Here is a 24,231-nt window from a genome sequence, read left to right on the forward strand (position 1 = left end):
CGTGCGTTCTTGTGTGTGTGTGTGTGTGTGTGTGTACTCCGATTAGGATGTGCTTTCGTCTGTTGTTGTGCCGGCTGTGATGCGTCATTGTTGAGCTCCCTGCTTGACATCTGTTTACTATGCCTGCTAGGGTGTGCAGTAAGTCCAATCCAAATGACGTTGCATTTGAGTCGCATTCAGTTAATTGTAGAAATACTTGAGAAAGGTCGCCCACAGCAACCGAAACGTCGGATGACAACAACCGATTCCACTACGCTCTGTTTTGACTGTATGGTTGAAAAAAATTCCATATGATACACTACATGGCGCTGAATCTTTTTCAACACTTTTCGAGCCGATCTCGGCCTGGAACTCCTTAGTTCACTTGGCGTTTGCAGGCTCCATTAGCTATGCTAATTAGGCCTAGTTAACGGACCGCAGCCTAGATCATTTGCAGCTTGTAACGAGTATGTCAAGCATTGTCGCTAGGGGCGAGACCACAATCGATGTGAGAAGGGGACGGTTTACTTTCAACACAACATTGCATGTTGTTTTTACCATCACTTTTCCCAATATGTTTTCATGTGCGTATTTTTGAATCTTTGCTTTTACCCCATCTTACACACTCGATCGCACTCTAGGTTGTGTGAATGTGGTGTGCGCGGATAAAACCGGAACTATGACAAAAAATGAAATGACTGTTTCACAGATTGTGTCGAGCGATTTGGAACACTACACGGTCCAGTCGAGATTGGATGGATTACCCCTAGCCTTGTCATCGTCCACTCCCAATATTCATCGCACATTTTCAGCGGATTCGAGCTCCGTTGTTGGTCCATGTGCGGAGTCTGCGGTTCCGCTTTTCCGTTCACATTCTATCTATCCCAATTCACGGACACACTCGACTGTAGATCTTCTGTCAGCTTCATCCTGTCCCACCGCTTTCCAGCGCATTATTGAGGTGAGTGCTACTTAGATCGGACAGAACAAAAACACGGACTAGGCACGTCAGAGAATGTCGTCAGCTCGGCTTGGCTTATCAATTGTTCACGTCTATCTGGAGCTTGGGGATAGTATTCTAAACGTTCTACCCGCTCAAGTCTTAGTAGAAATTTTTCAAACAAACTCCCTAACTTGAAGAACATATGGACAACCGATAAAGCCACAGGCGAACGTACAAGATATTTCCTAGTTGACAGTAGAAAAGAAACCTTTGGTTTTGTCCACAGCCATCAGGTGCTTTACTACAGTTGAGCCACCCTATTTTTGAATCGCTCTAGATTATTGTCTTTTTCGTTTGATGACGAGCTGTGTTTTGCTTGTTGAGAATCTGTCACATTGGAGCACCTCATCTCGGGGCTTTTGTAGGCCTTTTCATTCTTGGTACTCGCGTTCCACTTGTTTACACTGAGCCTCTGATATGGCTGTCTGATTCGTTGTTCCTCAGTCGGGCTTAACGTTTCAAATGCTATATCTTGTTTGGATCTCCTTTCACGGATAGGTCCATGATCACGGACCAAGTGGTTAGAGCCCGAATCTACTGACGGGAAGGTCCGTGTTGCGACCTCTGCCTCGCGACTTCCCTTTCAGGCTTTTGCGTGTTCCGACCTCTGCCTCTCGACTTCCCTTTCTAGGCTTTTGCAACCTGGCAGTATTCCAACCCTCGTGCCTCCTTTATGTGGCATGGCAGCTAGACACGGAAAGGGTGCTACAGCTGAACGGGGTTTTTACAACCTAACCAAAACCTTTAGTTTCATCCCGGGTTGCAGTGGTTTGATAGCTTGCTCATTTTCGGAGCACAGACCACAACTCCGTTGAAATTTGGAAGATGAGAAATTGTTCAGGGTTGCTGGAAATATGCAGTGCCGTTGAAAAGTGAGGACTATTTAGACATCGGTTGGCCGCATCATATTCCACTTTGATCCAACCACTCTGAGTTATTCCTTGTTTTTTGAGACAATTATGACTTGTTCATCCTTCCGCTACACCCGTTATCGATTTAATCACACTGGAGTTAGCTGCTACTTTTACACTCTGAACTATACTCATCTACTCCTTACTAGCGCTGTTTTGTTGAATATCGGACTCAGGATTGTCTTAGGATATGAGCTTGATTGCTACGCTAACCCTCATGTAAATCGGTCCGGCTGTTGTATAGAATGGATCGTTCGACTGATAACTCACGGTGATGTCCACCAGGCCAACACTGCGATAACTTACCTGGTAATCAACCATATCTACGACAGAAATAGTATGCCTGCTCTTCTATACGTACGTATGACTATCTCCAGTTTATCTATTCATCTTCAGTGGCCTAGTCGGGTTCGACTGAATGTCATGTTTATCCATCCACGTTTTGGTCATTGCCTTGCGGTAATCCATCCTCACAGACACAGACGCGGTGTGTGAATGAATTTTGAACCAGAACGCTTCTGCGTACTCGTGTTTGTCTGCATATCTGGGAAGAATGCGTCCCTGCACATTACAAACCTTCAGGAACAACGCATAGACGACATATTAGTCCTTTCAGACTATACGCAATTTGTGTACATTTTTCATGGTATGGACGTGCAACAGCCCAGACAGGATACCACTTCTGAGGTCGTTGAGAACCCTCCGACGGCTCACTATCAATTTCGCTCTTTTGGATCCCAGCAAGCCTACATAGCCCGCGAAGTATTCGCATCCTTAATTGGATACATGTGGGAGTGAACATGCTTTTGCAACCTAAAATGTCGACAGCGTTCTAATTATACTAGATTTTTCATTTGCAATATTCTCCAGTCGAAGGTGCCGATACTCAGAATATCGATTTTTTCTCGTTGACACGTTATTATCAGGTTGATGGGAATATGAGCAGACCACTGTCCTCTTGAAGACCATCCGGTTTACGAATCTCCATTAATCTGATATTGTACTCCATGTGCATTTCGAACGGTTTTTTTAGTCTCATTTGAGTCCCATGTCAACACCATCGTGGTTAATGAGTGTTTAATCCACAAATTAACGTCATCTTTTGAGGTAGAAATTGTCGTTGGTCTTGATTCTTTGGATATTTTTGTCACTAAACGCCAACTTTAACCAGGTGGTATTAAAATTAAAATCTACCCTGTTGACCTTCAAACTTTGGTAGGCGGACGGATTTGTACTTTTGGTTCTTTTCACTATAAAGAAGTTGTAACAGAGATTTCGTTATCCACCGACAGCTGATCAAAATTTGTTGATATTCCGACAAGGTGTAATCCCTACATCATGGGTGTTTTCAATGGGACTCAATTTACTGATGTGAGGCATAAACTATGTGCTACGATCGGTTACACGCATACAACCACTCAACTACCCTAACTTTTAACGAAGCAAATCAAACTGAGACACATATTTCACTCAAGCTCTCTATCTCACATGCCGTAGTTCAATCCAGCTACAATTGTGTACAGGGACAGGGGTGCACTTCAGAGAACATGTTTCCATATTTGTGTGAGCAGTCTACCCGAGTTCACAACCGAAACTGAAAAGGCTTACTCAAGCCAACAGTTCTGGAGCTGATGGCGTTCCGGGTTTCGCTCCACAACCCCACTCCCTGCTGATATCTCCGGGTTTCGCTCCACAACCCCACTCCCTATTGATATCGTTCAGATGGCTAATGTTTAATGTACGTTATCAACAAAGTTTGTACACAAAAAAAACGTTACTACGGTCAATTGGCTTAGGGTTGGAGAAACCAATACGATTGATTCACGTAGTGACCGTATGCATCCATCGTTTCAAATGGCTTTGGTTTGTTTCGTACATGTGTGAATCTTTTCGCAAAAAAAACTGCCATTAGTGACCAACTTTCCACAAGTTATCAGTTTGTTCGAGGTTTCCTCATCGACCATACCAATCTGGTGGACAGTTAACTGATCACCACCACAGATATTCACTCGTTTCTCAGGTCAGTCAACGCTTCACTGTTTACCTCCGTCTAACCTCTCTGACCGTTGTTTTCATTAGATCGGATCCATATGTAACAACGCGATTTTGCAAGACGGGAAACTTCACGGACAACCTACTGAAGGTGCACTTTTGCGTTTGGCTAGTCAGGTAAGAGCCATTTATGGGTTGGACGTCAATTTGTTTACAAAGGTAGGAGTCCCATTATTAACATATTCTCAAAACTTGGTCCAGTATTCAGGAGAGGGTTTGCTAGCGCAATAGTGAAGAGGTCAGGTAGCCACACATTGTGGACCGAGCTCGTTCGTTCTATGATCCAAGCATGTTGTTTTGAAAACCTTACTTGAAGCGTCGGTTGCGCCATAAATTACCACTTCCGTTGGGACCTTTGACTTACTCTGCAGCTCTTACGTCGTCTATATGGCTGATGGCTATCCAGAGTCCTGGTAAAAACTTTGAAACCGAGGTGACTATAGTGTATACAACTACAGACACCAACTCCTTGTCATGGTGGTCGGGCTGCTGTGTTGCAGTGATTTTCCTGGATATGCTGGCTGGGACTTGGTTCCTAGACGTTCAGTTTTGCCAGGAAGGCCAACGGGGAGTGGCCCGACGAAGTCCCCGTACTGTGAATAATCATATTACGAGGTGGTCTGGATTTAAAGCCGTACCGGCCCCTGCGGTAGGCGCGTGAAGGCAGTAAAGCGTTTTTCTCAGGCATATTTCTAAAAGCAGCGATGTTGACTTTCTCTGAGAAAGGATGGATTCGAGAAGGTTGACCCTAATAATCGCACACTCTGATCACCCAATGGTTGTCCGTTTTAGCCGGCGCACTATTCAATGCAGTCCGAATAGTTTCAAAACCAGAGTTCCGGTGCTCAGAAGCCACCTGCTGTACGCAGTAACATTTGGAGTGAGACAGTAATACCTTACTCCCTGCGTCCTCGGGCCATGCCGGCCTCCTGCTGCCACGTAGGTCAGACTATTGAGCTATTGGCACTGGGGAGGTTCTCCAAAAAAACTCCAACAACCGATGACCCACTGTACAGACTTTTGAGTGAGAGGCTAGGGACAGAGTCCCCGAACAAAACCCTATTTCCTCCCATTGACTGGCCAGACTTTTGACGTAAATCAACCAAACCCCCTTCCTCGACCTGGGTAACCAGGCGACCCGCGGGTATGCGGTCACAGTACCTTCTGGTTGTGGTGGGATTGAATGTTCAATTGATGGTGGTGATCAGGTGGTGGCTGATCAGGTGGCTGTAACCAACCTCCAGTATACTCACCCGAGCTGCCAATACTTCGACAACATTTTGACACATTCTTTTTAGTAGGTTGGTCCCTTCTATTTTGACTTTCCTGGTCCCGCGAATGCTAATTTCTCGCTTCACTTTAAACTCAACTATGTAATGGGCATATGCTATGGTTTCTCTCCGTGCGGATCTTTTTGAAAACACTGTTTTTTGTGCCGATATTGAACGCTTCTTTACCGACCAACGGTGCCGATAGCGACACATTTGTGAGCGCTCTTTTTCATCCATTGGGTCTCTCCTTAAACCTGCTTTTCTACAGTTTAGAATTGGCGACATGCGGCAACTTTATACTCGTCTACACGAATGGTCGTTTAGTTCCGAGACCAAGATGATGATGATCAGCTGCATGCGCAATGGACAAGTGGTAAGTTTCCACCTGCTTCAACCCTAATTGGTGACCTAGGTTTACGGTGATGTTGCACTCCACACTTTAATATAATGGCACAGATATCCATATCGGGCTCAGTTCCCATGGAGCATCTTTCTGTTGATAGCTCCTTCTCAGAAGGGGCCAATTGTGACCAGTCTCTCTCGTTTGGCCTTTCATAGGGACACATTCGAGCAAGAATACCATGAGGGGCAGTGTAGTCTGCCTTTTGTGCTTTGACTAAAAAGTGTTCAATACTCGTAGGCAACGGCTTCGCTAAGTATGCAAGGTGCGTGAATCTGTAAAATAGTGTTTCGGAAATGTGATCACCGGGAGTGAATGACGTAGCTTCTGGAATCAAAGGAGTACTCGGTAGGTGCTGATGACATGGAATGCCAGCAAGTTGAATGTCAGGCACAGTACCTTCCGATAGGAACTTTCTGAAGCTGGACACTGGAAGTGTCTACACCAGTCTTTGGATGAAACATGCTACATGGGATGTAGTCACGACTTACAATTAATTGTTTTTTTTTTCAAGACCCAGGCCGTGCTATTAGCCTGAGCTTTTTACACAATATATCGCATCCGATTGTTTCAGTATGTTGTTTACTGGAAGGTTCGCATACATATTGGGTGCCCAAACAGATTGTTCTCCTCTCATCTTTCTCGTAAACACGGAATACGAATTATTTTTAGGACTGCCTTCCTAGTTAAACTAATGTAAACGACTAGGATGATTCGCTTTCTGAGTTCATTTTGACCTGTATGTCACATTCGCCTCCTTATTTACCCTGTAGCCTTCCACAGGACCAGTGTATTTTGCCAAAGGCGCCGTAGACCGGATTCTCCAACAGTGCATCTATGTTCACAAGCCTTACAGTCTTGAGTCTTCGACAGGCAGTCAGTCCCCCAGTGACGTGGTTTGCATTGATAACTCACCCGTGCGGTCAATTGATTCACCCTATCCATTGACTCTGGAGCACCGAAGCGCGATTCTCGAAGAAGCTGCAAGTCTCGGTTTGCTTGGCTTGCGTGTTCTTGCTTTGGCCGAAGGTTCTCATCCTGAGCAGCTGGTGTTCCATGGACTCGTGGGTTTGTTGGATCCGCCAAGACCTGGTGTGGAAGCTTGCGTACGAACTCTTTTGGAATCGGGCGTTCGTGTCGTGATGATAACCGGAGACTCGGTGGAGACAGCCAAAGCTATTGGTTAGTGGTTTTATTGTACCAAGTTCTGATCTGATCACTCGAACAAGTTTTAATGAGGCGATAGCTAGTTAAGCATCAGCTTTTATCTTATAGCTTCATCGTACCTAGGGTTTGAAATGAGAAACAATGTTTTTGAGGTCATCTTCAGTTAAAATAACGGTGATGACAAAACAATGGATAAAATTCATCAGGTAAGCAAAACACTAAGGATAACATACACAGCTAACTGGTGGGATTTTTTCCCGTTTTGACTAGACAATGCGTGTTCTGAGCGCTGTTGGATGAGCGGGTCTGTTAGCGCGTTTCGCATGTTCGAGGCAAATCCAAGATTCATAGTGCCAGGTCACGTAGCCGCACTGCGACGGGCACAGCTGTTCTCGAGGCACTCTTTTGGATCGATACCAACAAAATACTAGACACTGATGGCTCACTTGAGTTGATCATATGATGATGTGATGATATATATTCTCCCACGATAGATCAATTACTCACGCTTCATAGGTTACACTGGCTAGGAAATCTTCTCCACATGTCAGAGGACCGTCTGCCACACACACCCCTTTTCGCCCAGCCCTGTACTGAGAGGAAGCGACCAGGAGATGGACAGTGTATGACCTGGCGACGAAGTATGAGAACACTAACCAGTAAACTTAGTCGGGTCCCTGGATAGGGGCCCCAGGACTCAACTCACCAATGGCTAATGACATTGGCAGAAATGGCTCAATCGCGTAGTCAGTTGTGCTCATGAATCAGATCTATCACCTTCAATGCGTAGTTATCCAGTTCGCGAACTAACTGAACGTGCCATCGCCTCTAATGCGTGGCTGTATGTCCCACACTCTCCCACTTTCAGGTGATCAAAACTTTGGCAGCTGGAACCTATGTACCCACGATACATGGTTTATAGCTGGCACATTGAATCGAAATCGATATATGGCGCAATCCGATCCCTGTGTCTACAACTTTTTACCTTTGCATTAGACCAACTTGTGCATTCCCTCGACAAGTTATCGTTTCGTGCTTCCAATGTATTCTGCTTTACAAAAAAGAAGTTATATGTTTGGTACAGGCTGGCAAATAGTTCTTGAGACTCAAGTCCAGAGAAGACTTTGTGGTAAACCAAGATGCTGGGATTGTTGTAGAGACCGGAAGATTCAGTCATTGATTGCTCCTGCCGACGTTTCACTTTTGGACGATTTTGCCAACATTTGCCATAATATCCGTTAACCGTATTAGAAATGCTGATTATGCTGGCTAATCCGTGTGTACGCAGCTGCTTTCGGGGATGCATGTAAATTTACATCCAATAGAATCGGGCCACACCTATCTGGAGAGATATATTCTCGGAATACTTTTTGCTTGATCAGGATATTCTCCGAAAGTCTTGGTATTTCCCGTCCTTCCAACGTGAACCTTTCTGGATGTGTTCTCCACAACTTGACCACCTACCGGACACTCACTGCGTTGCTAAATGGACCTCCTCCGTAGAAGCAACACACCTCGTGACCACACATTTTTTTTCAATGTTGTACGAAATCTTTCATATTCACACCTCATCGGCTAGCCATGTGTTTCGAGCAGTTTGAGAATGTAATAAGAAATACTAATCGTTCAGCTGTAACATCTTTTGGTGCCCGACTGCCATAACACCCAAAGGAAGCACGAGGACTGGGACACTGCCAGATTGCCCACGCCTAGAGAGGGGAGGTTGAGAGGCAGAGGTCGGGTTCGAACCACGAACCTTGTGGTCAGTAAATTCGCGCTCTAAGTACCGAACCACCTCGCTCAATTTGAGGATGTCACGGTGAGAGTTGAAAATTCAAACTCAGAACTCACAACCCATGATCTTTGGGCAACTCATCCAAAAAAACGCCAATGTCCACTTTTGCTCATAATTGAGCTACACCTGTTGTCTCAGTGATGATTCGGGTAACCACTGCACTTTAGTATCTTCTGAGGGCTTTAGAAAGCGCTTCAGACTCTTCAGTTTAGAATACTCGTAGCATCTGTACCAAAAAACTGTATCAATTTGTTAATCTCATACGATTATGAACACCTACATTAGTGTTCCGGTGGACTCTCGTGAAAACGTAATGATCCGCCTCCATGGTAACTTGCCGTACAGAAGTTACTTGAGCTGTGCTGACGGATTGTCTTCGTGGGAGTGGGGATTACGCCGAGACCCCTCAAAAGAGGTTTCGTTTTGGGAAGAACTAATTTCTGTACAGAGCGTAGAGTGACTGTGGAAACTTCGTTTGCCCACAACCGCGTGGTTCAAATCGACCACACAGTGGAAACAGCCACAATGATTCGACAATGAGACTTGAAAATATTGACTTGTGAGTCCTCTCGCTTCATAGATCACCCACACAATAATGGAGATATGCCGTCAGTAGCACTGACGGACATAACCCAGTTACGTTCTTATATGAATGCAGTCGCGTCTTTTATCCTCTTTGTTATTCCTACCGTCGTTTAGTGAAGGCATGAGGCCGTTGTACCATGCCGTCCGTACTGCAGGCTGCTTCTGGAAATAGTTCAGCTCAAACGGTCAGAAGACCTATTGAAATTTCATTCGACAACCTGTTGACCAGTCCGTCCAGAGAAACAGAGAATCGGCTACCCCTTTTTTCGGAACTCATCAACAATGAATAACACCTTGCACGCATCTCATTTCACACACACTTTGATGGACACATCGAAGCCTAACTGTTAGCCATGAGTGGCTGGTCATCAGTTTAATCAACTTCATTTGTTTTTTTTATTATTCACGCTACACTGAGTGACGTTTCCAAAGAACAGGACGAATACGAATCTCATGTCGGATTGTTTCTGGTGGAAACCTGACTTTTGGACCAGTACTTACTGACGGCTAGTTCTGGCACAAAGTAGACTTCATACCACGCGGTTGGCCTTATCAGTTCGTGCACCATCAGTGTTAATGACAAGTATTAAGAGTGATCTTGAACTAAAAAATATTTTTGTCCTCAAATTCGTACTCTAATGTGAACAAGTTCATTGACAGTACATAGGTGGTTGAAATCCAACAGTTTGTGTTTCATTCCCAACGCCGCTTAGGGCCGATCTTGAGCTCATCGTTTTGTGTGATACCAGTCTTGTCTTTAAGTCAGTCTCGTTGGAACAGTCCTTTTGTCTCGGCGCAATTCTTCCGGTTGCTCCATATCAAAGGGAAGCTAATTGCGCTTGCATGGAAGAAACCACTCAACTTATAGTCATGTGAATGATAATCTGAGGAATCCCACAACCACTCCCAACTAATACAAAGTTATTCTCATAAAGGAAACTACTCACAGGGTTGCTGAAAACTCTTCGACAGCCCTTGACGGGTTTTGCTCTTCTTGGGGCTCATCAGGTAGGCGCAGTCCCCGAGTTTCCGTCAACCTTATATTCTACTTGAACCCAAATTGGCCTGATTTCGACAAATACACTCATCTGCAAATCAATTTGGTTTTTACGGGTGACTCAAGTTAATCTCTCGTTTATATCCTTCAACTGAATGTACTGCACACAGGCCGCCTCATGTTTCAGTTGGCACGATATCCGAGATATCGCAGTATATTTTCATACTTTTTCACATTTTCATACTTTGTTCAAATGTTAGCCGGTGTAGGTAACTCGCTTTCCACTACCGCACTGGAAATCTCAGTCTCTGTACGCTAAATTTCTTCACACTTGAACTAAATAAACCTTTTTCTGGAAACTGCTATTACTAGTATTATATTCTCGTTTTCCGGTGATCGAAACTATAGCAGTGGGAACCAATGTGCCTATGGTACACGGTTTAAGGCTGATAAATTGATTGATTGATTGATTAGTTAGATAGATAGGTAGTTAGATAGATAGATAGATAGATAGATAGATTGATTGATTGATTGATTGACTGACTGATTGATTGATTGATTGATCGATCGATTGACTGATCGATCGATCGGTTGATTGATTGATTGATAGTGTGTTAAGCGTGTACCATCAAAACCCCCCTCTCGCTTCGCTGCGTCCTTCCAAATATCTGTGCATTCTGACACCGAATTAGGATCTTGTCCTTGTTGGCGCTTTCTATGAACTTTGCAACTCTGGCTGCGATCTAGCACGCCATACGTATCATAAAGCAATGTTTCTAAGCCTATTTCGGTTTCTCAATATATCGTCAGCGGTCATTTACAACCCACCTTCTTGGGAAAATAATCCGAGTCACTCGTGCACGTCGCTCATGAGTAGCAAGTCAACAGTAATTTTAACTGCAAGTATTATTGGATGAGATCTTTGCAAACGTAATCCAGAAGTAGAATGAACCTTAGTGAAAACACAATGACTTGTCGTTGTTAAGCCACAGGCTGCCGAAAGACGCGCGAATCGTGGTCTTGGACCCGTATACGTACCTGGGCCTACAATCATATCACCCACGTCGCGACATGTGCGACAAGTATAGAGGGAGGGGGAGAGTGTGTGTACACATAAAGTCCAACCGTTTGTTTCCACGTCACGTTGCCATTCACCTGCATAGAATTTGACTGATGAGTCCCAAACAGAATGAACCACGTTCTGCTCCAGCAGTACCGATGTTGTGACTATACATCTTATGTCAACTAAAGCTAGTAGTCAGCGCATGCCAGAATTTAAATTTCAATTAATTCCCCCCTCTCCCTGGACAGAATTCTTTCCGTTTGTTCAAGTTGCGCCTGCACTTCCAACACTCACTGCATTGTGCATCAAGGTTCCTATCACAGTCAGTTATCTGCNCATTGTGCATCAAGGTTCCCATCACAGTCAGTTATCTGCCAAGTCTTGAAGCGTCTCTGACTAAGGGACACGAAAAGTCGCGTCCTGTTCAATCCAAAAGTTTTGGCATCTTTTTTGCTTTACTGCGAATTCTGGGTGAAATTTAACACCATTCGCAACAGACATCTGGAGAGCATGTTGAAGCCACGATAACTGACACTGATAAATGTTTGCAGCGTTACCATAGACCTATTGGGCGAATTTCGTGCTTCATTTGCCTCAATCTTGTAGTCTGTTCTTTCTTCAGATTCCCTGACAAACCCCCCGAAAACAGTTGGAGGTACTCAGGAACTCAACAGGGCAGTCCTATTTGGCTCCTGGAGAACATTTACTCACGTAGTGTTAAGCTACAAAGCAGAACACATCGGACACATTTGCTTCCCGTCCTTCATGCGAATCATTCTGTATGACAGTGATTGTAGTAGCACTAAAACCAACTGAACTGTGATTCATGCCTCATCAGGCTTCGGCAACCGAAGCCCGAGATAGTCCAGCGGTGATGACGCAATCGGGAGCTCCGTGGTACGAACCCATTCCCGGTATCTCAACTACTTTGTCTAAGCTTAGACAATATATCAGCCCTTGTGCTTCCTTCGGGTAGCGTGACAGCTGTGCATCCAAGATCAGGTTGTGCTCTCTCCCAATACTTTACTGTGCGTTACATAGTTGAGGCTGAAGGATGGCCACATTTTTGTGAAACAACCTATCTGTATTTTCATGCATAACATGGTTTGCCAAGGTTCCTCATTTGCTGTTTTTTTCTCACATCGGAAACAGGAGGACGCCTGTTCCTTTATCGAGAGGGGGACTGTTGTCTGAGCGGCGAGGAAGTGGACCAGCTGAGTTTGACTGCGCTTCAGACAAGAGTCCGCAATGTGACCATCTTCTACCGCACTGGACCTCGACACAAATGCAAGATTGTCAAAGTGAGCCATCGTCCAGTACCTTATTTCACTTGAGTCCATTCCCAGTAATACTGCATTGTTTTCGATTTCCATGTCCCTATAGGCCCTACAACATTGTGGTCTTATAGTCGCAATGACCGGGGACGGTGTGAACGATGCCGTTGCACTCAAGTCGTCCGACATTGGAATTGCTATGGGTTGCGCAGGCACCGATGTGTGTCGTGAGGCGGCTGACATTGTGCTGTTAGATGACAATTTCGCCACTATTTTGGCGGCTATGGAAGAGGGCAAATCCATATTCCACAACATTCGTAACTTTGTTGGCTTTCAGCTTAGCACGTGAGTTTTTGTGCTTTCTCTATGTATTCCCTTCCTGCTGCATGTCTCCGTCGCTTTCTTCGTCACCTTTTCCCCGATATCCTTATCGGTTTGTCATTAATCTGCTTGCCCGCGTTTCAAGCAGTCTTTGTTGGGTTTAATTTCCGTCAGTCAAGTCATTCTGCGAAGAGAAGGGTGTGTGGTCTTGGGAAATTTCGCATTGGTAGCATTTTATTCGTCAGTCGTTCCACTGAGAGATGGATAGGTTTAGCCTCCAAGCAGTACAATCGTTCGGGCAGGCCCTTTGGATATCAGTGTGCCGTCATCTATAGAGAACTCTTGTTTGGTTAGGTTGTCTGATTTAAAGAGGTGCGGTGACCTGGTATTCGTGACTCGAGCGCCTGACAATCCCTAGGAGGCAGACATAATTGCTGCGGGACACTATGAATACTTGCTAGTTGTCGTTCATTTTCGTCATCTTTTGACCATCGTTAAGATAGTTTGGCGAGTTCATCAGAGAGGACTCTCTTGATAGATCAACTAAGTAGCTACCTGAAATGTTGAATGCTCCTCTGACCGTTTTCGACTGGTTGCACACGTCGGTGCGTTCCAAAAGAATAGCGTTGGAGCGCTTGAATTTCTCACGGGCCTATCAAATATTTTCGTTTGTTAACAACCGGTAGTGGCTACACTCAGCGAAACATGCTGAAGTTGGCGATTATTGATCCCACGATAAGTCCCATTTGTGGATTTCATCTGTACACTTGATAATCTGCTCACGCGTTTCCCAATCAAACACTCACCTACCGACTGTTTAGCCATTTTCTTGCGTAGTGTCAACTCTGACACGTAGCACTTGTAGTATCAGCTCAATTCCGTGGACATCGGCCGAAGTGTTTGATTGTTTTTCTTCAATTCATGAATGATTTTGGTGCTCATTCACATGTTGTCTTGTTAGCATTGATCGGATAATTATCGGACTGAAAATGAGTTCCTCGACTAGAAAGAAAAACACTCGCCTGAAGCTCTGCTTTCACGCATACACGGCTTGTATTGACGTGTATTTTGACACAATGGCCGTGTTTTTCGGCTTCAAGAGCATGTTTACGACTTATGTCAATGACTCGCTGGACACGGTTTGTTTTTCATACAACGAATGTACGACAAGTGATGAGGTTTATCAACGGTTTTTCAGACTGTTATTCAAGCACCTTTTTGGCTTTCGCGAATTTCGTCGACAGTTCGTGCCATTATCTAGTACTTCCAAATGCGAATGGAAACCGGTGAACTGATAAATCAATCAACGGATAGATACTGCTGATCACAGAAAGAAGTTAAATCGGGTCGTTACCAAATTGAATTTAACATGGGTCCCGTGCAACCTTCGGATGGTATAGTAGTTAGGCACCGAAAGGGTGCTACGGCTGAATGACAATGATTTCGGGCCTCGAATCCCTTAGCTAAATCTTATGCTTTCTGAAGACAATCGTTTTTATGGGGCGAGTATCTCTCCGTTATTTCATAACGCACAAAAGTGGTGTACTTAATAAGGACCCGTTGCTAGAGACTGCCAGCATCTGCTAGCTGTGAGCTGCGAACATTATTCCTCTCTCAATATTATTATTTTTTGGTGAACATCTTTTCCATTCAGTTTGTAGCAACGCACTCTTGGTCCAAAACTATGTGTTGTTCAATCCGGTCGCAACGATACATCTGAAATTTCGTGTATCTCCTTCGTAGGTCCCGTGATGTCCCCATTTTTCGTGAACCGTACTTTGTGTATGTAACCGTCTTGTGATTGAAAATTTTGTTGGAACGTCTAAAAAGCTGAAGAGCGTTCGTAGTAAATCGGTTGGATTGGGATGGTGAACTCCGTGCGAGTGAATCGACTCAAATCCATGAACTGTGACGTCGGGTTTGTCTACTTCCAAGTAGACAGTCGTCGCGTATGATTCTATGAGATGAACCTCAGGTCATGTCACTTCTGTCGCTACAGTCATGGAATACGTTTGAGTCTGGTGACGTCATCTGACATCTGATGGCAAGGCGGAACATTAACCCACGCGTGTAAGTCCGGTCGTCATCAACTGAAAAGATCGAAGCATGTTTGCTATTTGCGCCATAGTTGAGTGTGGCGTAGTTGATTCTACAGATCGAAGAAGGACAGGGGATTGGGAGCAGCAATCGCTTGTTGTTTCTATATGACAACTCTCAAAGATGCTACTGACAGAACCCTTCACTAGCCAGTTCGTTTTTGTAAGAACCGCAGTCAGCAAGTTTTGGAATATTTTTAAATCTCATGCGAAGTTTTCTATCATCTAATGCGTGATAAGTAGCACGACACCGGCGATTGGTTCGGAAGTATGAGGCAATACCTTCGTGTGTAACGGACCTGAAAAGAACCCATGACAGTGGAAATTTTCACAATAATGAGGACTAAAATCACCGTGTCGTTTCTGATGCGTAAGGCAGCGTAGTAAGCAAAAGGTAGAAATGAAGAAATAACGTTTGTCGGGAAGCGACTGACATCAGCGAAGCGATCAACTCTTTCTGTTTACGTAGCTATAGCTCCCCTTTTTTAAGGATCAGCGAACCGAAGCAACCCTCTATCGGTTGGGCGAACCACGGTCTGGACGCAATGTCCGCTCTCCAAGAAGTGCCGTGCGGTGGAAGGCGCTCGTTTTGGTCAGTTGCGAGGTCTTTAATTGGCGCTAAAGGGTGACACGTTTTATTGGGTTAAAAGCTTGTCCACTCATTGACGTTGGAATAGCACACGAAATACCTAGTCCGTCACGGGGACGTTTCGTCCGCTGTCAGATCTATGGAACCGACGGGTGAACGGCTGCCATAGCCTTGCGTACTCCCACTATTGCACAAAATGGATGTCCCGTTAAGGCCAACTCACAGCAGCCCAAGTTGGCAGTGGTCAATAAGCGTTTTTTAGCCAACCTGCTCGATGTATCCATGATTACGGTACCAGACAGTTTGCAACTAGCGACGCTAGCTGTCCGTTATGAACATTTTGCACAAGCATATACCTATGGCTACCGCTACCCTTGTTTACACATGTACTGTTGAACGAAATACTACGGCATACAGTTTGATTCAGCGATCATTGAACTGAAGCGATCACTTATAGTGTGCAAAAATAGGCTCATTTCAATTATCGAAGCTCTTATTACTGAAAAGTTGATGAATCGGCTGTGAGAAGTCCACTATGACCCATTTTACCGAGCGTTTTCTGGTCAGCCGGGAGAAAGGAGCGGAAGATCCCCTAAGTAAAATAAACACTTTACCTCCGGTGTGTTGTTGACGTCTCGATACCTACCAGAACCCCGGGAGTAAGGAGAAAATCCTGTTAGGTTTTTCAGTAACTTCCATTCTTAAGTCAAACTTTGCATCGAACATGAAGCTAACAATCAGATATTCTATTACACCGTCGAGGTGACGGAAACATCCACAGGTTCGTCCATCGCAAACATACTGGGACTGGCTGCTACTTACCAGCTTTGAACCAGTGAGGTATAAGCGGAGATTAGCGCGAGCACTCGTAAAGAGCCAGGTGTGTATTCCCACAGGATAACGTAACAACTGAGCTTCAGTGTTTGAACAAAATATCATCTACAGTAAGCATTTCAGGACGTCCTAAATACCGGCGAACTTTTGGCACGTAGTTCAACACCGTACCGTTCGACCATTCCGTCATCATTATTATCAGCTGTAAGAACCGCGCACTTATCGTACAGTGGTTGTAGCTACCGCCATTGGGGATCTCGCGGCTCCCATCCAGGGAGACGGCAATGACCAGCGAGCTGAGTTTGTTGGTAATGGCTTTCACACTTCGCTGCCAAGTCATTGTTTGATGTCCCCTGGCTCGTTTCCGCTCTTCGCATGGTTGTGCGACAAGAGTCCTCCGAGGAAGCTGGTCGATTGGCATGCGGAGCACGTGACCAAGCCAGCGCAACCTATGCAGTGTGAATGGGTCATCTATTTTGGGTGAGTTATTTCTTCTGAATACTAATGGACGTATTTCAGCATTGCTGATCCAGGCAGTGTTCCGAAGAAATCGGTGGTCAGACACTGAAAGTCTTTTGACGTCCTTGGCACGCAGCGCCCATGTTTCTAACCAATATGGATCGCACCGCAACATTGTAAACTCGACCTCTGACGGTTAAGCTGATGTCACGCCCACGCCACAGGTGATGTAGGTTCACAAAAGCGGCTGTTGTCAAAAAGCACTATCACTGGGTTAGTAGCAATGTGTGTCGTACTAAAGTTTGGACTGTATTGTTATATGCCTGAAAGACTTGACCGCATCGGGCGAGGATTCTTCAAGTCTTTGACCGCCGACGCCTCTGAACTGCTGCTGAGTTTGGTTGGGATCAGCGACTTCGGATTGAGGTGATAAGGAGACGGAGTTTTGATGAAGCGGTCGACAATTCACTCCAACAGTCCATTTACTGCCACTGACTGGTTCATTTGTTGAGCCACCCGCATGCATTGTTACTTGATGATTTCACCATTTCCTTACTCGTCGGCGCGAGCCTGTCACTCATCAGACTTGCTACTCCTATCCCATCGGAATCACTGCACCCAAGTTCTACGAGAGTCCTCTTGAGAGGTGTCCGTGGATATAGAGGTTACCATCGAATGGGCGTCTATGAAAATACGTCTATTCTGCCTCTTTCGAGTTGCTCATCTGATGGGACCATACACAATAACTGTACCGTGAAGGCAAACGAACCCGACCTCACGAAAATGCTGTTGATAGATTTGAGACGATTGAAATGGATCTCATCTTAATCTAACCTATTTACTACAAAAGCCCTTCGGTACTTGTGCCTTGTCACGGAGTATGAACACATAATCGACAGCTTGTATAACCTTACGGTGAGAGCAGCAGATTCATTCTAGTTGGTTTGTCCTGACGCGTAAAGCACTGCATGTTTCTGTACTGTTGGTCGAACAGGCACCATGTTATCTTCGGGCTGGTTCAGCGGGCCTGTTAGCACTCGCTCGTGGATGAATCCGGTTGAAGCGCCAAAGTTGTAGTCTTTCGGCGGTTGCTTCATGTATCGGTTGAACAGTTAACCGTTTTAGCCATACTTTTCACGAATTATGAGCCTCAAGGAATTTTTCCACATAAAAAATTGCATGGGTCGAATTATTTCTCTTGTAGACTGCTGCAATACAACAAGAGCACCAGCTGGGTGTATGAAGTTCCAATTTTTTTATCAGATGGGGCCAGATGTCTCAGTGGTTAGAGCGCGAATTTACTGACTGGAAGGTCCGTAGTTCGAACCCGGCGTCCGCCCCTCGACTTCTCCTGTCTAGACTTGGGTAACCTGACAGTATCCCAGCCCTCGTGCTTCCTTCGGGTTGCATGAAAGCTAGGCTCCCAAGGGGTGTTACAGCTGAATAATTATATTTTTTACGCAAATCATAATGATATTGCTGCGCTAACGGTTGTGATTCACGTCAGATCAAATACAGTCGGAACTGCGTTGATTGTTGTAACTGATTGCTAACGGCAGTCAGTTTGCGAAAATCGGTGTTCCCGCTTGATCGCTGTGCCACGAGTCTATATTTGTATGTAAAAAGTCAACAGGTAGTGTCCCTGCTAAGGTGATATGAAATCAAGAAATGAATCCTCACTGATTCATTTTTAGTATCACACGTCACACGTTATTGTTGGTTGAACAGTTGACGATCAATATTTGCGTAATTGTAGTGAAAATCACCAGTTTTTGCCACCGTTCGCTTCCTACTGGGAGGCTGCTTGCGCATCTAACCGGAATTCATGAAATCGTCGGTAAATGAGTGGCAAAAACCCGTACGCTAAAAAGGTTTTGAACATTCGTACCATTTCCTTATCGTCCTTGCGTATGTGGACTGCGTTTAAGGTTAGAATGATAATAGAACATATGGAACCAGGCTTATTACTCAGTTTATTCATGAGCAATAGAATATCGACCGATGATTGTGTTACTTCAGATGCAGTTCACCTCCTTCGGCGTTCAATACTTGTATTCTTAATGTTCATAGTGTTTGGAGCTTGATTTTAATTTGTTCATCGTTTAGTAAGGATTTGGATGATCCAAATGCAAATTATACATCGATCGGTTCACTTTAGTAGGGCTCGTCACACAACAATGGCGGACAGACACATTTACATCGATTGTTGGTTTGTCATTTCGATCGCATCGCCTTCATACACTTACTATGCGCACGTGAATTATCTTTCCAGATCGATCGCAGCCCTCTCGCTTATCGCTCTATCCACCCTTCTGTCGTTGCCTACTCCGCTGAACGCTATGCAAATCCTCTACATCAATATTCTGATGGATGGCCCCCCAGCTCAAAGTCTTGGTGTTGAACCACCGGATGAGATGGTAAATTTACAAAACACTTCGGATTGGTGTTTTCAAGTCTAATTTTTCTTTGATATCTCCTCTAGCTATTGGTTGTATAAATCCCTCGTTCACACTCGCTAATCAAACGATTACTGCGAAATCCGCGGCTTATGCCTGAAGCTCAATCAAGACTATCCATTCGCGTATTTTAAATGACTTTACCTAAACTGTGTTATTTAGAAAAAAAGCCCAGTTTTCATCTTGTAGGTCTGTGAAACACTGTGCGGGGAATCGTCAGCAGCAGACTCTTCACGAATCTTCAATAGGATTCGAACTAACAAGATTTCTGATAGGAGTTTAACGTCAGGAGGGTGTACACAACACTTAGAAGTCTCTTCACCGAACCGAAGTTTGTCAAAAGTGCTACGCTTTAAACGTACCAGTTTGATAAACGTACTTGTTTGCACTTTTCGAGATCAATTGGTTTTCTGCCAAAACATTCCCTCCAGTGTGCCGCCACTTGACAAGTCTTCATAAGTACCGGTATTCTGCTGAATGGTACAATAAGCTTCCTGTGCGACCAAAATGACCCCCACAAAGAATAACGTCTAATTTGTCGTAATATACATCTTATTGTTGGCTCCAGGTTTATCTATTGGTCTATCTTCAAGTAGGCCAATTTTTGGGTCACGTTATTCGTGCATTTGGTGCGATGACAGATAGCTGGATTATCTAACCCCTGGGCGAGATGGATGAGTGGTTAGAGCGCGAAATTACTGACCGGAAGGTCCGTGGTTCGAACCCGACCTCTGCCTCTCGACTTCCCCTGTCTAGGCCTGGACACCCCGGCAGCACCCCAGCCGTCGTGCTTCCTTTGGTTGGCATGGCAGTTAGGAACCGAAAGTGTCCTACAACTGACCCCTGTCCGATAAGACGGTATCGTGTGGCTCAAATTTCTTAGTTTTCCTCCCCAGAATCATTAGTGTATGTGCTCTTGATTCACCGAATTTTGTTTGCTAAGGCCAGTTCCATTTGAACAGATCCTCCCAGAGTTTGGATTTTTTTTATTTACCGTCGGAGCTCCGGTTTGCAGTATTTCATGCTTCCACTGTTACAACAGCTGAAGTACTGGTGAACGGACAAACCCAAAGAAAATAACCGTTTAGTCGCATGGAATCTGATAAAAACTTCATAGTGGGGAGAAAATCTTGATGTGGATGGACACTGTGACGCCACTGTGACGTTACCACAAAGTGACTGGCCTCTACCGACATGCGACTGTTCATATGCCTAAGTAACACACTGTGCCGTGCTAGAGGATGCCCATGTAACGTCCACAGTCTCCTTCCAGGGCGATTAACAAATGATACTTTAACAAACAGTCTTCTTGGCCTCTCGGGGTTGGACTAATCCAGTAGTCCCGCCCCAACCGCCGTTCCTTTGTGGTCAGGCTCTCGAGTCAATGACCTTGGCTGAGATGCCCAATCGTCTTCTTGTCCAGGTTTCGGTGGCCGAGCAGTATTTTAGCCTACTTAAAACCGTAAACTATATAAATAAAAGCATGTTCGTGCTACATCGGCGATCATGCGTTGCCATCAGTCGGGTGATCGTATCCGCTACACATACAACAGGGCACCCAAGTGAAAACACGTGACTACTGATGTCTCCTAGCTTTCTTCATTGTCACCTCCCAGCTTGTCTCCTGCCCTGCATAATATCTGCTTTGCCTTTGTTCTCAGTCCTGGGACCACTTTTAATTTCTACCATGTGTGGCAGCATCAAAAGTCAGGGCATCCGTACTTTGCTGTGCGCGCTATCGAAGCAGGTCAGCTCTCGCAGCCAAGTTGATCACACAATTCCATTACAGGATCCAGGATGGGTCCCCAGAAGCGACTCACCCTTACTTCCTCTCACTGTCCTGTGCGTCAGACATTTCAGTCAAAGGCTTAAGGTGAACTACCTCAACCAAATCCGTTTATTTGAGTTGAACAACTTGGAAGTATCATTTATCCTTGGAGATTTTCCGTCCATCAATCCTCTCTGTCACATCACTGAAGGCCTTCCTAATTCATTTAGCCATCGGTCACCTACTGTTACTCTATATACAAACTACTACCCATTAAATTGAATTGGAATAGGTTTTTCGATTATTTCAGGTGATCTATGCCAAACTACTGCTTTTCAGTTTCCGTACCGGGTGTCAAATTGGACAACAGGCCTTGTTTACTTTTTCAATCAGTGTATATCGCGACTCCGCACACAAAACCCTAGTTCGGTCGTGCACCTAAGTCCAGATTTTCTGACGATGATTCAATGATGGGAGTTGTACATTATCCAGGCTGGGGCGTACACTGCTGCAATGCGATCTGTCCTACTCTGTGAATCAGAATATGGCCGCTACATGTAGATCTTTGGAAACTGCTTGACGATCTATCTTCAGCGCATTACTCATGGCTGGTGGGAACTCATGGCTGTGTACCTTGAAAAAGATCTCTTGCTCGATAGATACACTGGTTAGGTCATATACTTCGTACACCAGAAGGCAGATGGCCTCATGGAGCCCTATTTGTCCTGCTTTGTCTCGGATGGAGATGACCCAAGGACGGTCAGCAAGTGAAAGTCCTTACGGAACAATCAGCCACGTTGACAACTGCAGACTTCTCGGACGTGGACTCGGGACAGATCAAACTAGTAGTTATTGATCTTGATGATATAACCCTGTCACACCGCCAGTTTCGATCTCACATCAAAGTTAGTGCCTTCACGGCTTATCTGTCTCGCTGCATACCATACCAGACAAACCGAACAATTTAATGTCAATAAGCTAGTTGGGTTATCGCCTCCAACGCATTACCTCATTCTTTACATCCGCAGTGAACGTAATGTAACAGCTGGAAACACCGTTCTTTGGTGCCCATTTCACAGCTGAATGACTAGATTGATTGTGTCAATTGTATACATGCTCCTCCCTCTGATGACGTCAGATACCCGCGCTGGGTAGTATCTGTCGTGTCTATAAGGACACTGCACACTATCAGTATGTTCCAGAAGGCATAGTCGAACTAGTGTAACTTAGTCGTTGAATTGAGAGAAACTGTGTATATCTCTTCCACGGCAACGCGCACAGAGTCACGTGATTCGTGTGACGGAAGTCGAGTGCGTGAAGGCATGACAACCACCAAAGTCGACAGAAAAGCCCACACTTGAGACCAACGAGGGTATACTGTACATGTTTTGTGCACGCGCATCATTGTTGCACTTTCCGCTTGCTGAGTTTGAGAAACCTCGAACTTTCGGGCTGCTGGGGTCCATATGTTCGACTCTCCGCAATCCATTTTATCCGGGTATTACACTACATTTCCTTACCTACAAATTCTCAACCAAAATACTACTTAGATTCCATGTGCATGCTATTTCAACCTGGTTTATTACGACTTGGTGAGAAGCTTCAGTGGAATGCCGTTGAATGGTATAATCTGAACCTCTTGGCCAAGTTTACGTACTTCCACGGGGTCAAAGATGCTCGCGCTGTTCTCCAAAGTGTGGGATTTTTCTCAGCTTTTATTATGCCATATTTGGAGTTGGACTGTGAGTGAGTGTGAGCATCGTTGTCCATCAAAACTACTGAAGCCGAATTTACGCGAATTCCTTTTGGCTCAAGACGCACTGATCAGATTCTGTACATTCAAACATTGTGGTTGCCGCCCATCCATGGGCCTATCATAACGCGACCACCAAACAACGCTAGCGGATAGCTGCGTACTGGAAGATCCCTGCCTAAAAATAACAACAAATTAGGAAACATTTGGTTTTGGCGTGTGAAAAATGGTGGCTAGATCATCTCACAATAGGATTATGGATACATAATACACTACGCAATACAATACGAGCGCAAACACATTGTTGACAACGATGATTGGATGGTGACCGTGTTGCGTTTTATCACTTTCCACCCGAGTAACGTCACCATTACACTGCTTGACAGACTCATATGGAACCGCAATGAACGCTATGGAACGAAAGATAAGGATTTGTAAACCAGGCAAAATGTATCACTCTAAAACCACTGCCAGTAATGACGATGGTGTTGATGACAAAATGTGTGCTTGTCTCACAGGCCGTTGTAATCAACTTACACCTACCACTTCATCAGACTGTAAACCGTGGGACGGCCTCCAAATCCCTGAAGGGACAACTTCCTTAGGATACCCTTAAAAGCCCTCTTTTGAGGCTTCGGCAATTTCAATTCGAGGCGTCTTCGCCGCAATTTCATCTTTCAAAGCATTCCTACATGGGGCACGGAATCAACAGGACTCTCAAACGATTTTAACTATCTGTGTTGTGGCAATGTCCCGACAGAATAGTACGTGATTTAGTTCAATCGTATCTCATCAAACCACTCCGCGTAACCACTGATTTGCAGCAAGGTTTGATATCCCCTGTTGCAACTATGCTGGCTTGGCCAGATCTGACAAAATCACGTGATCAATTAGTATTCACGCCTTTATTCATTACAGCACCGCATTTTCCTTTCCATTGGTTCATGCGGTGAACTCGACGAAGAGCACGGTATTTGCGTTGCCCGTTCTAATAAACATTTGGTAAGGTTAGAAATGAACAGATTAGTCTAACAATCATTTTCGTGGTTTTTGACGAGCGCGAAATTTCAACAAAATGAAGTACGACATTAAGATGTATCGTGACCAACTCCCTTAAACACTGAGGGTGCACACTTATTAGGCAGAATTCCACACGGATCCCGCTTTACCGCACGTTTTTAGGCGCTGCTACGGCGTGTAAGCCTGACCCGCACGAGATTGGCCAAGAATTCGAGACACTTGCCGGTCCGGCATCAAGACGAGATCTGATTGGTCAGAAATCTGGACCCAACGGCCAATCATGACCCAGTATTGGCCAAATGCCGGTTGCCAATGCCGCATCCAGAACGCGTCAGAGCTTCCAGAAAGCTATAACCGCTTACGCTATATGTACGAAGCGCTGTACAACTGTTCTTGACTTCGTTTGGGGCATTACTAGACCTTGTGCATCTTTGGTGG

At 45.0% G+C, this 24,231-nt stretch overlaps 2 protein-coding genes across 2 annotated transcripts in view; one reads left to right on the forward strand and one right to left on the reverse strand.

Annotated features, from left to right (window-relative positions):
- T265_13488 (hypothetical protein) overlaps positions 1-24,231 on the forward strand; it is a gene marked incomplete at both ends in the record, with an annotated part of 60,061 nt that overhangs the window by 29,883 nt on the left and 5,947 nt on the right. Inside the window, 7 exons of the mRNA XM_009169103.1 lie at positions 621-940; positions 3,973-4,062; positions 5,485-5,589; positions 6,390-6,798; positions 12,376-12,524; positions 12,607-12,842; positions 19,069-19,213. Of these exons, the coding sequence (XP_009167367.1) occupies positions 621-940; positions 3,973-4,062; positions 5,485-5,589; positions 6,390-6,798; positions 12,376-12,524; positions 12,607-12,842; positions 19,069-19,213 (1,454 nt within the window). The remainder of the gene's footprint in view (positions 1-620; positions 941-3,972; positions 4,063-5,484; positions 5,590-6,389; positions 6,799-12,375; positions 12,525-12,606; positions 12,843-19,068; positions 19,214-24,231) is intronic.
- On the reverse strand, positions 22,237-22,509 carry T265_04353 (hypothetical protein; the record flags this gene model as incomplete). Its single annotated transcript, XM_009169074.1, has 1 exon — positions 22,237-22,509. The coding sequence occupies one exon, from the start codon at positions 22,507-22,509 to the stop codon at positions 22,237-22,239; it is 273 nt and encodes a 90-aa protein (XP_009167338.1).

This window comes from Opisthorchis viverrini (assembly GCF_000715545.1).
Source record: "Opisthorchis viverrini unplaced genomic scaffold opera_v5_71, whole genome shotgun sequence".
In the NCBI taxonomy this organism is placed as follows: domain Eukaryota; kingdom Metazoa; phylum Platyhelminthes; class Trematoda; order Opisthorchiida; family Opisthorchiidae; genus Opisthorchis; species Opisthorchis viverrini.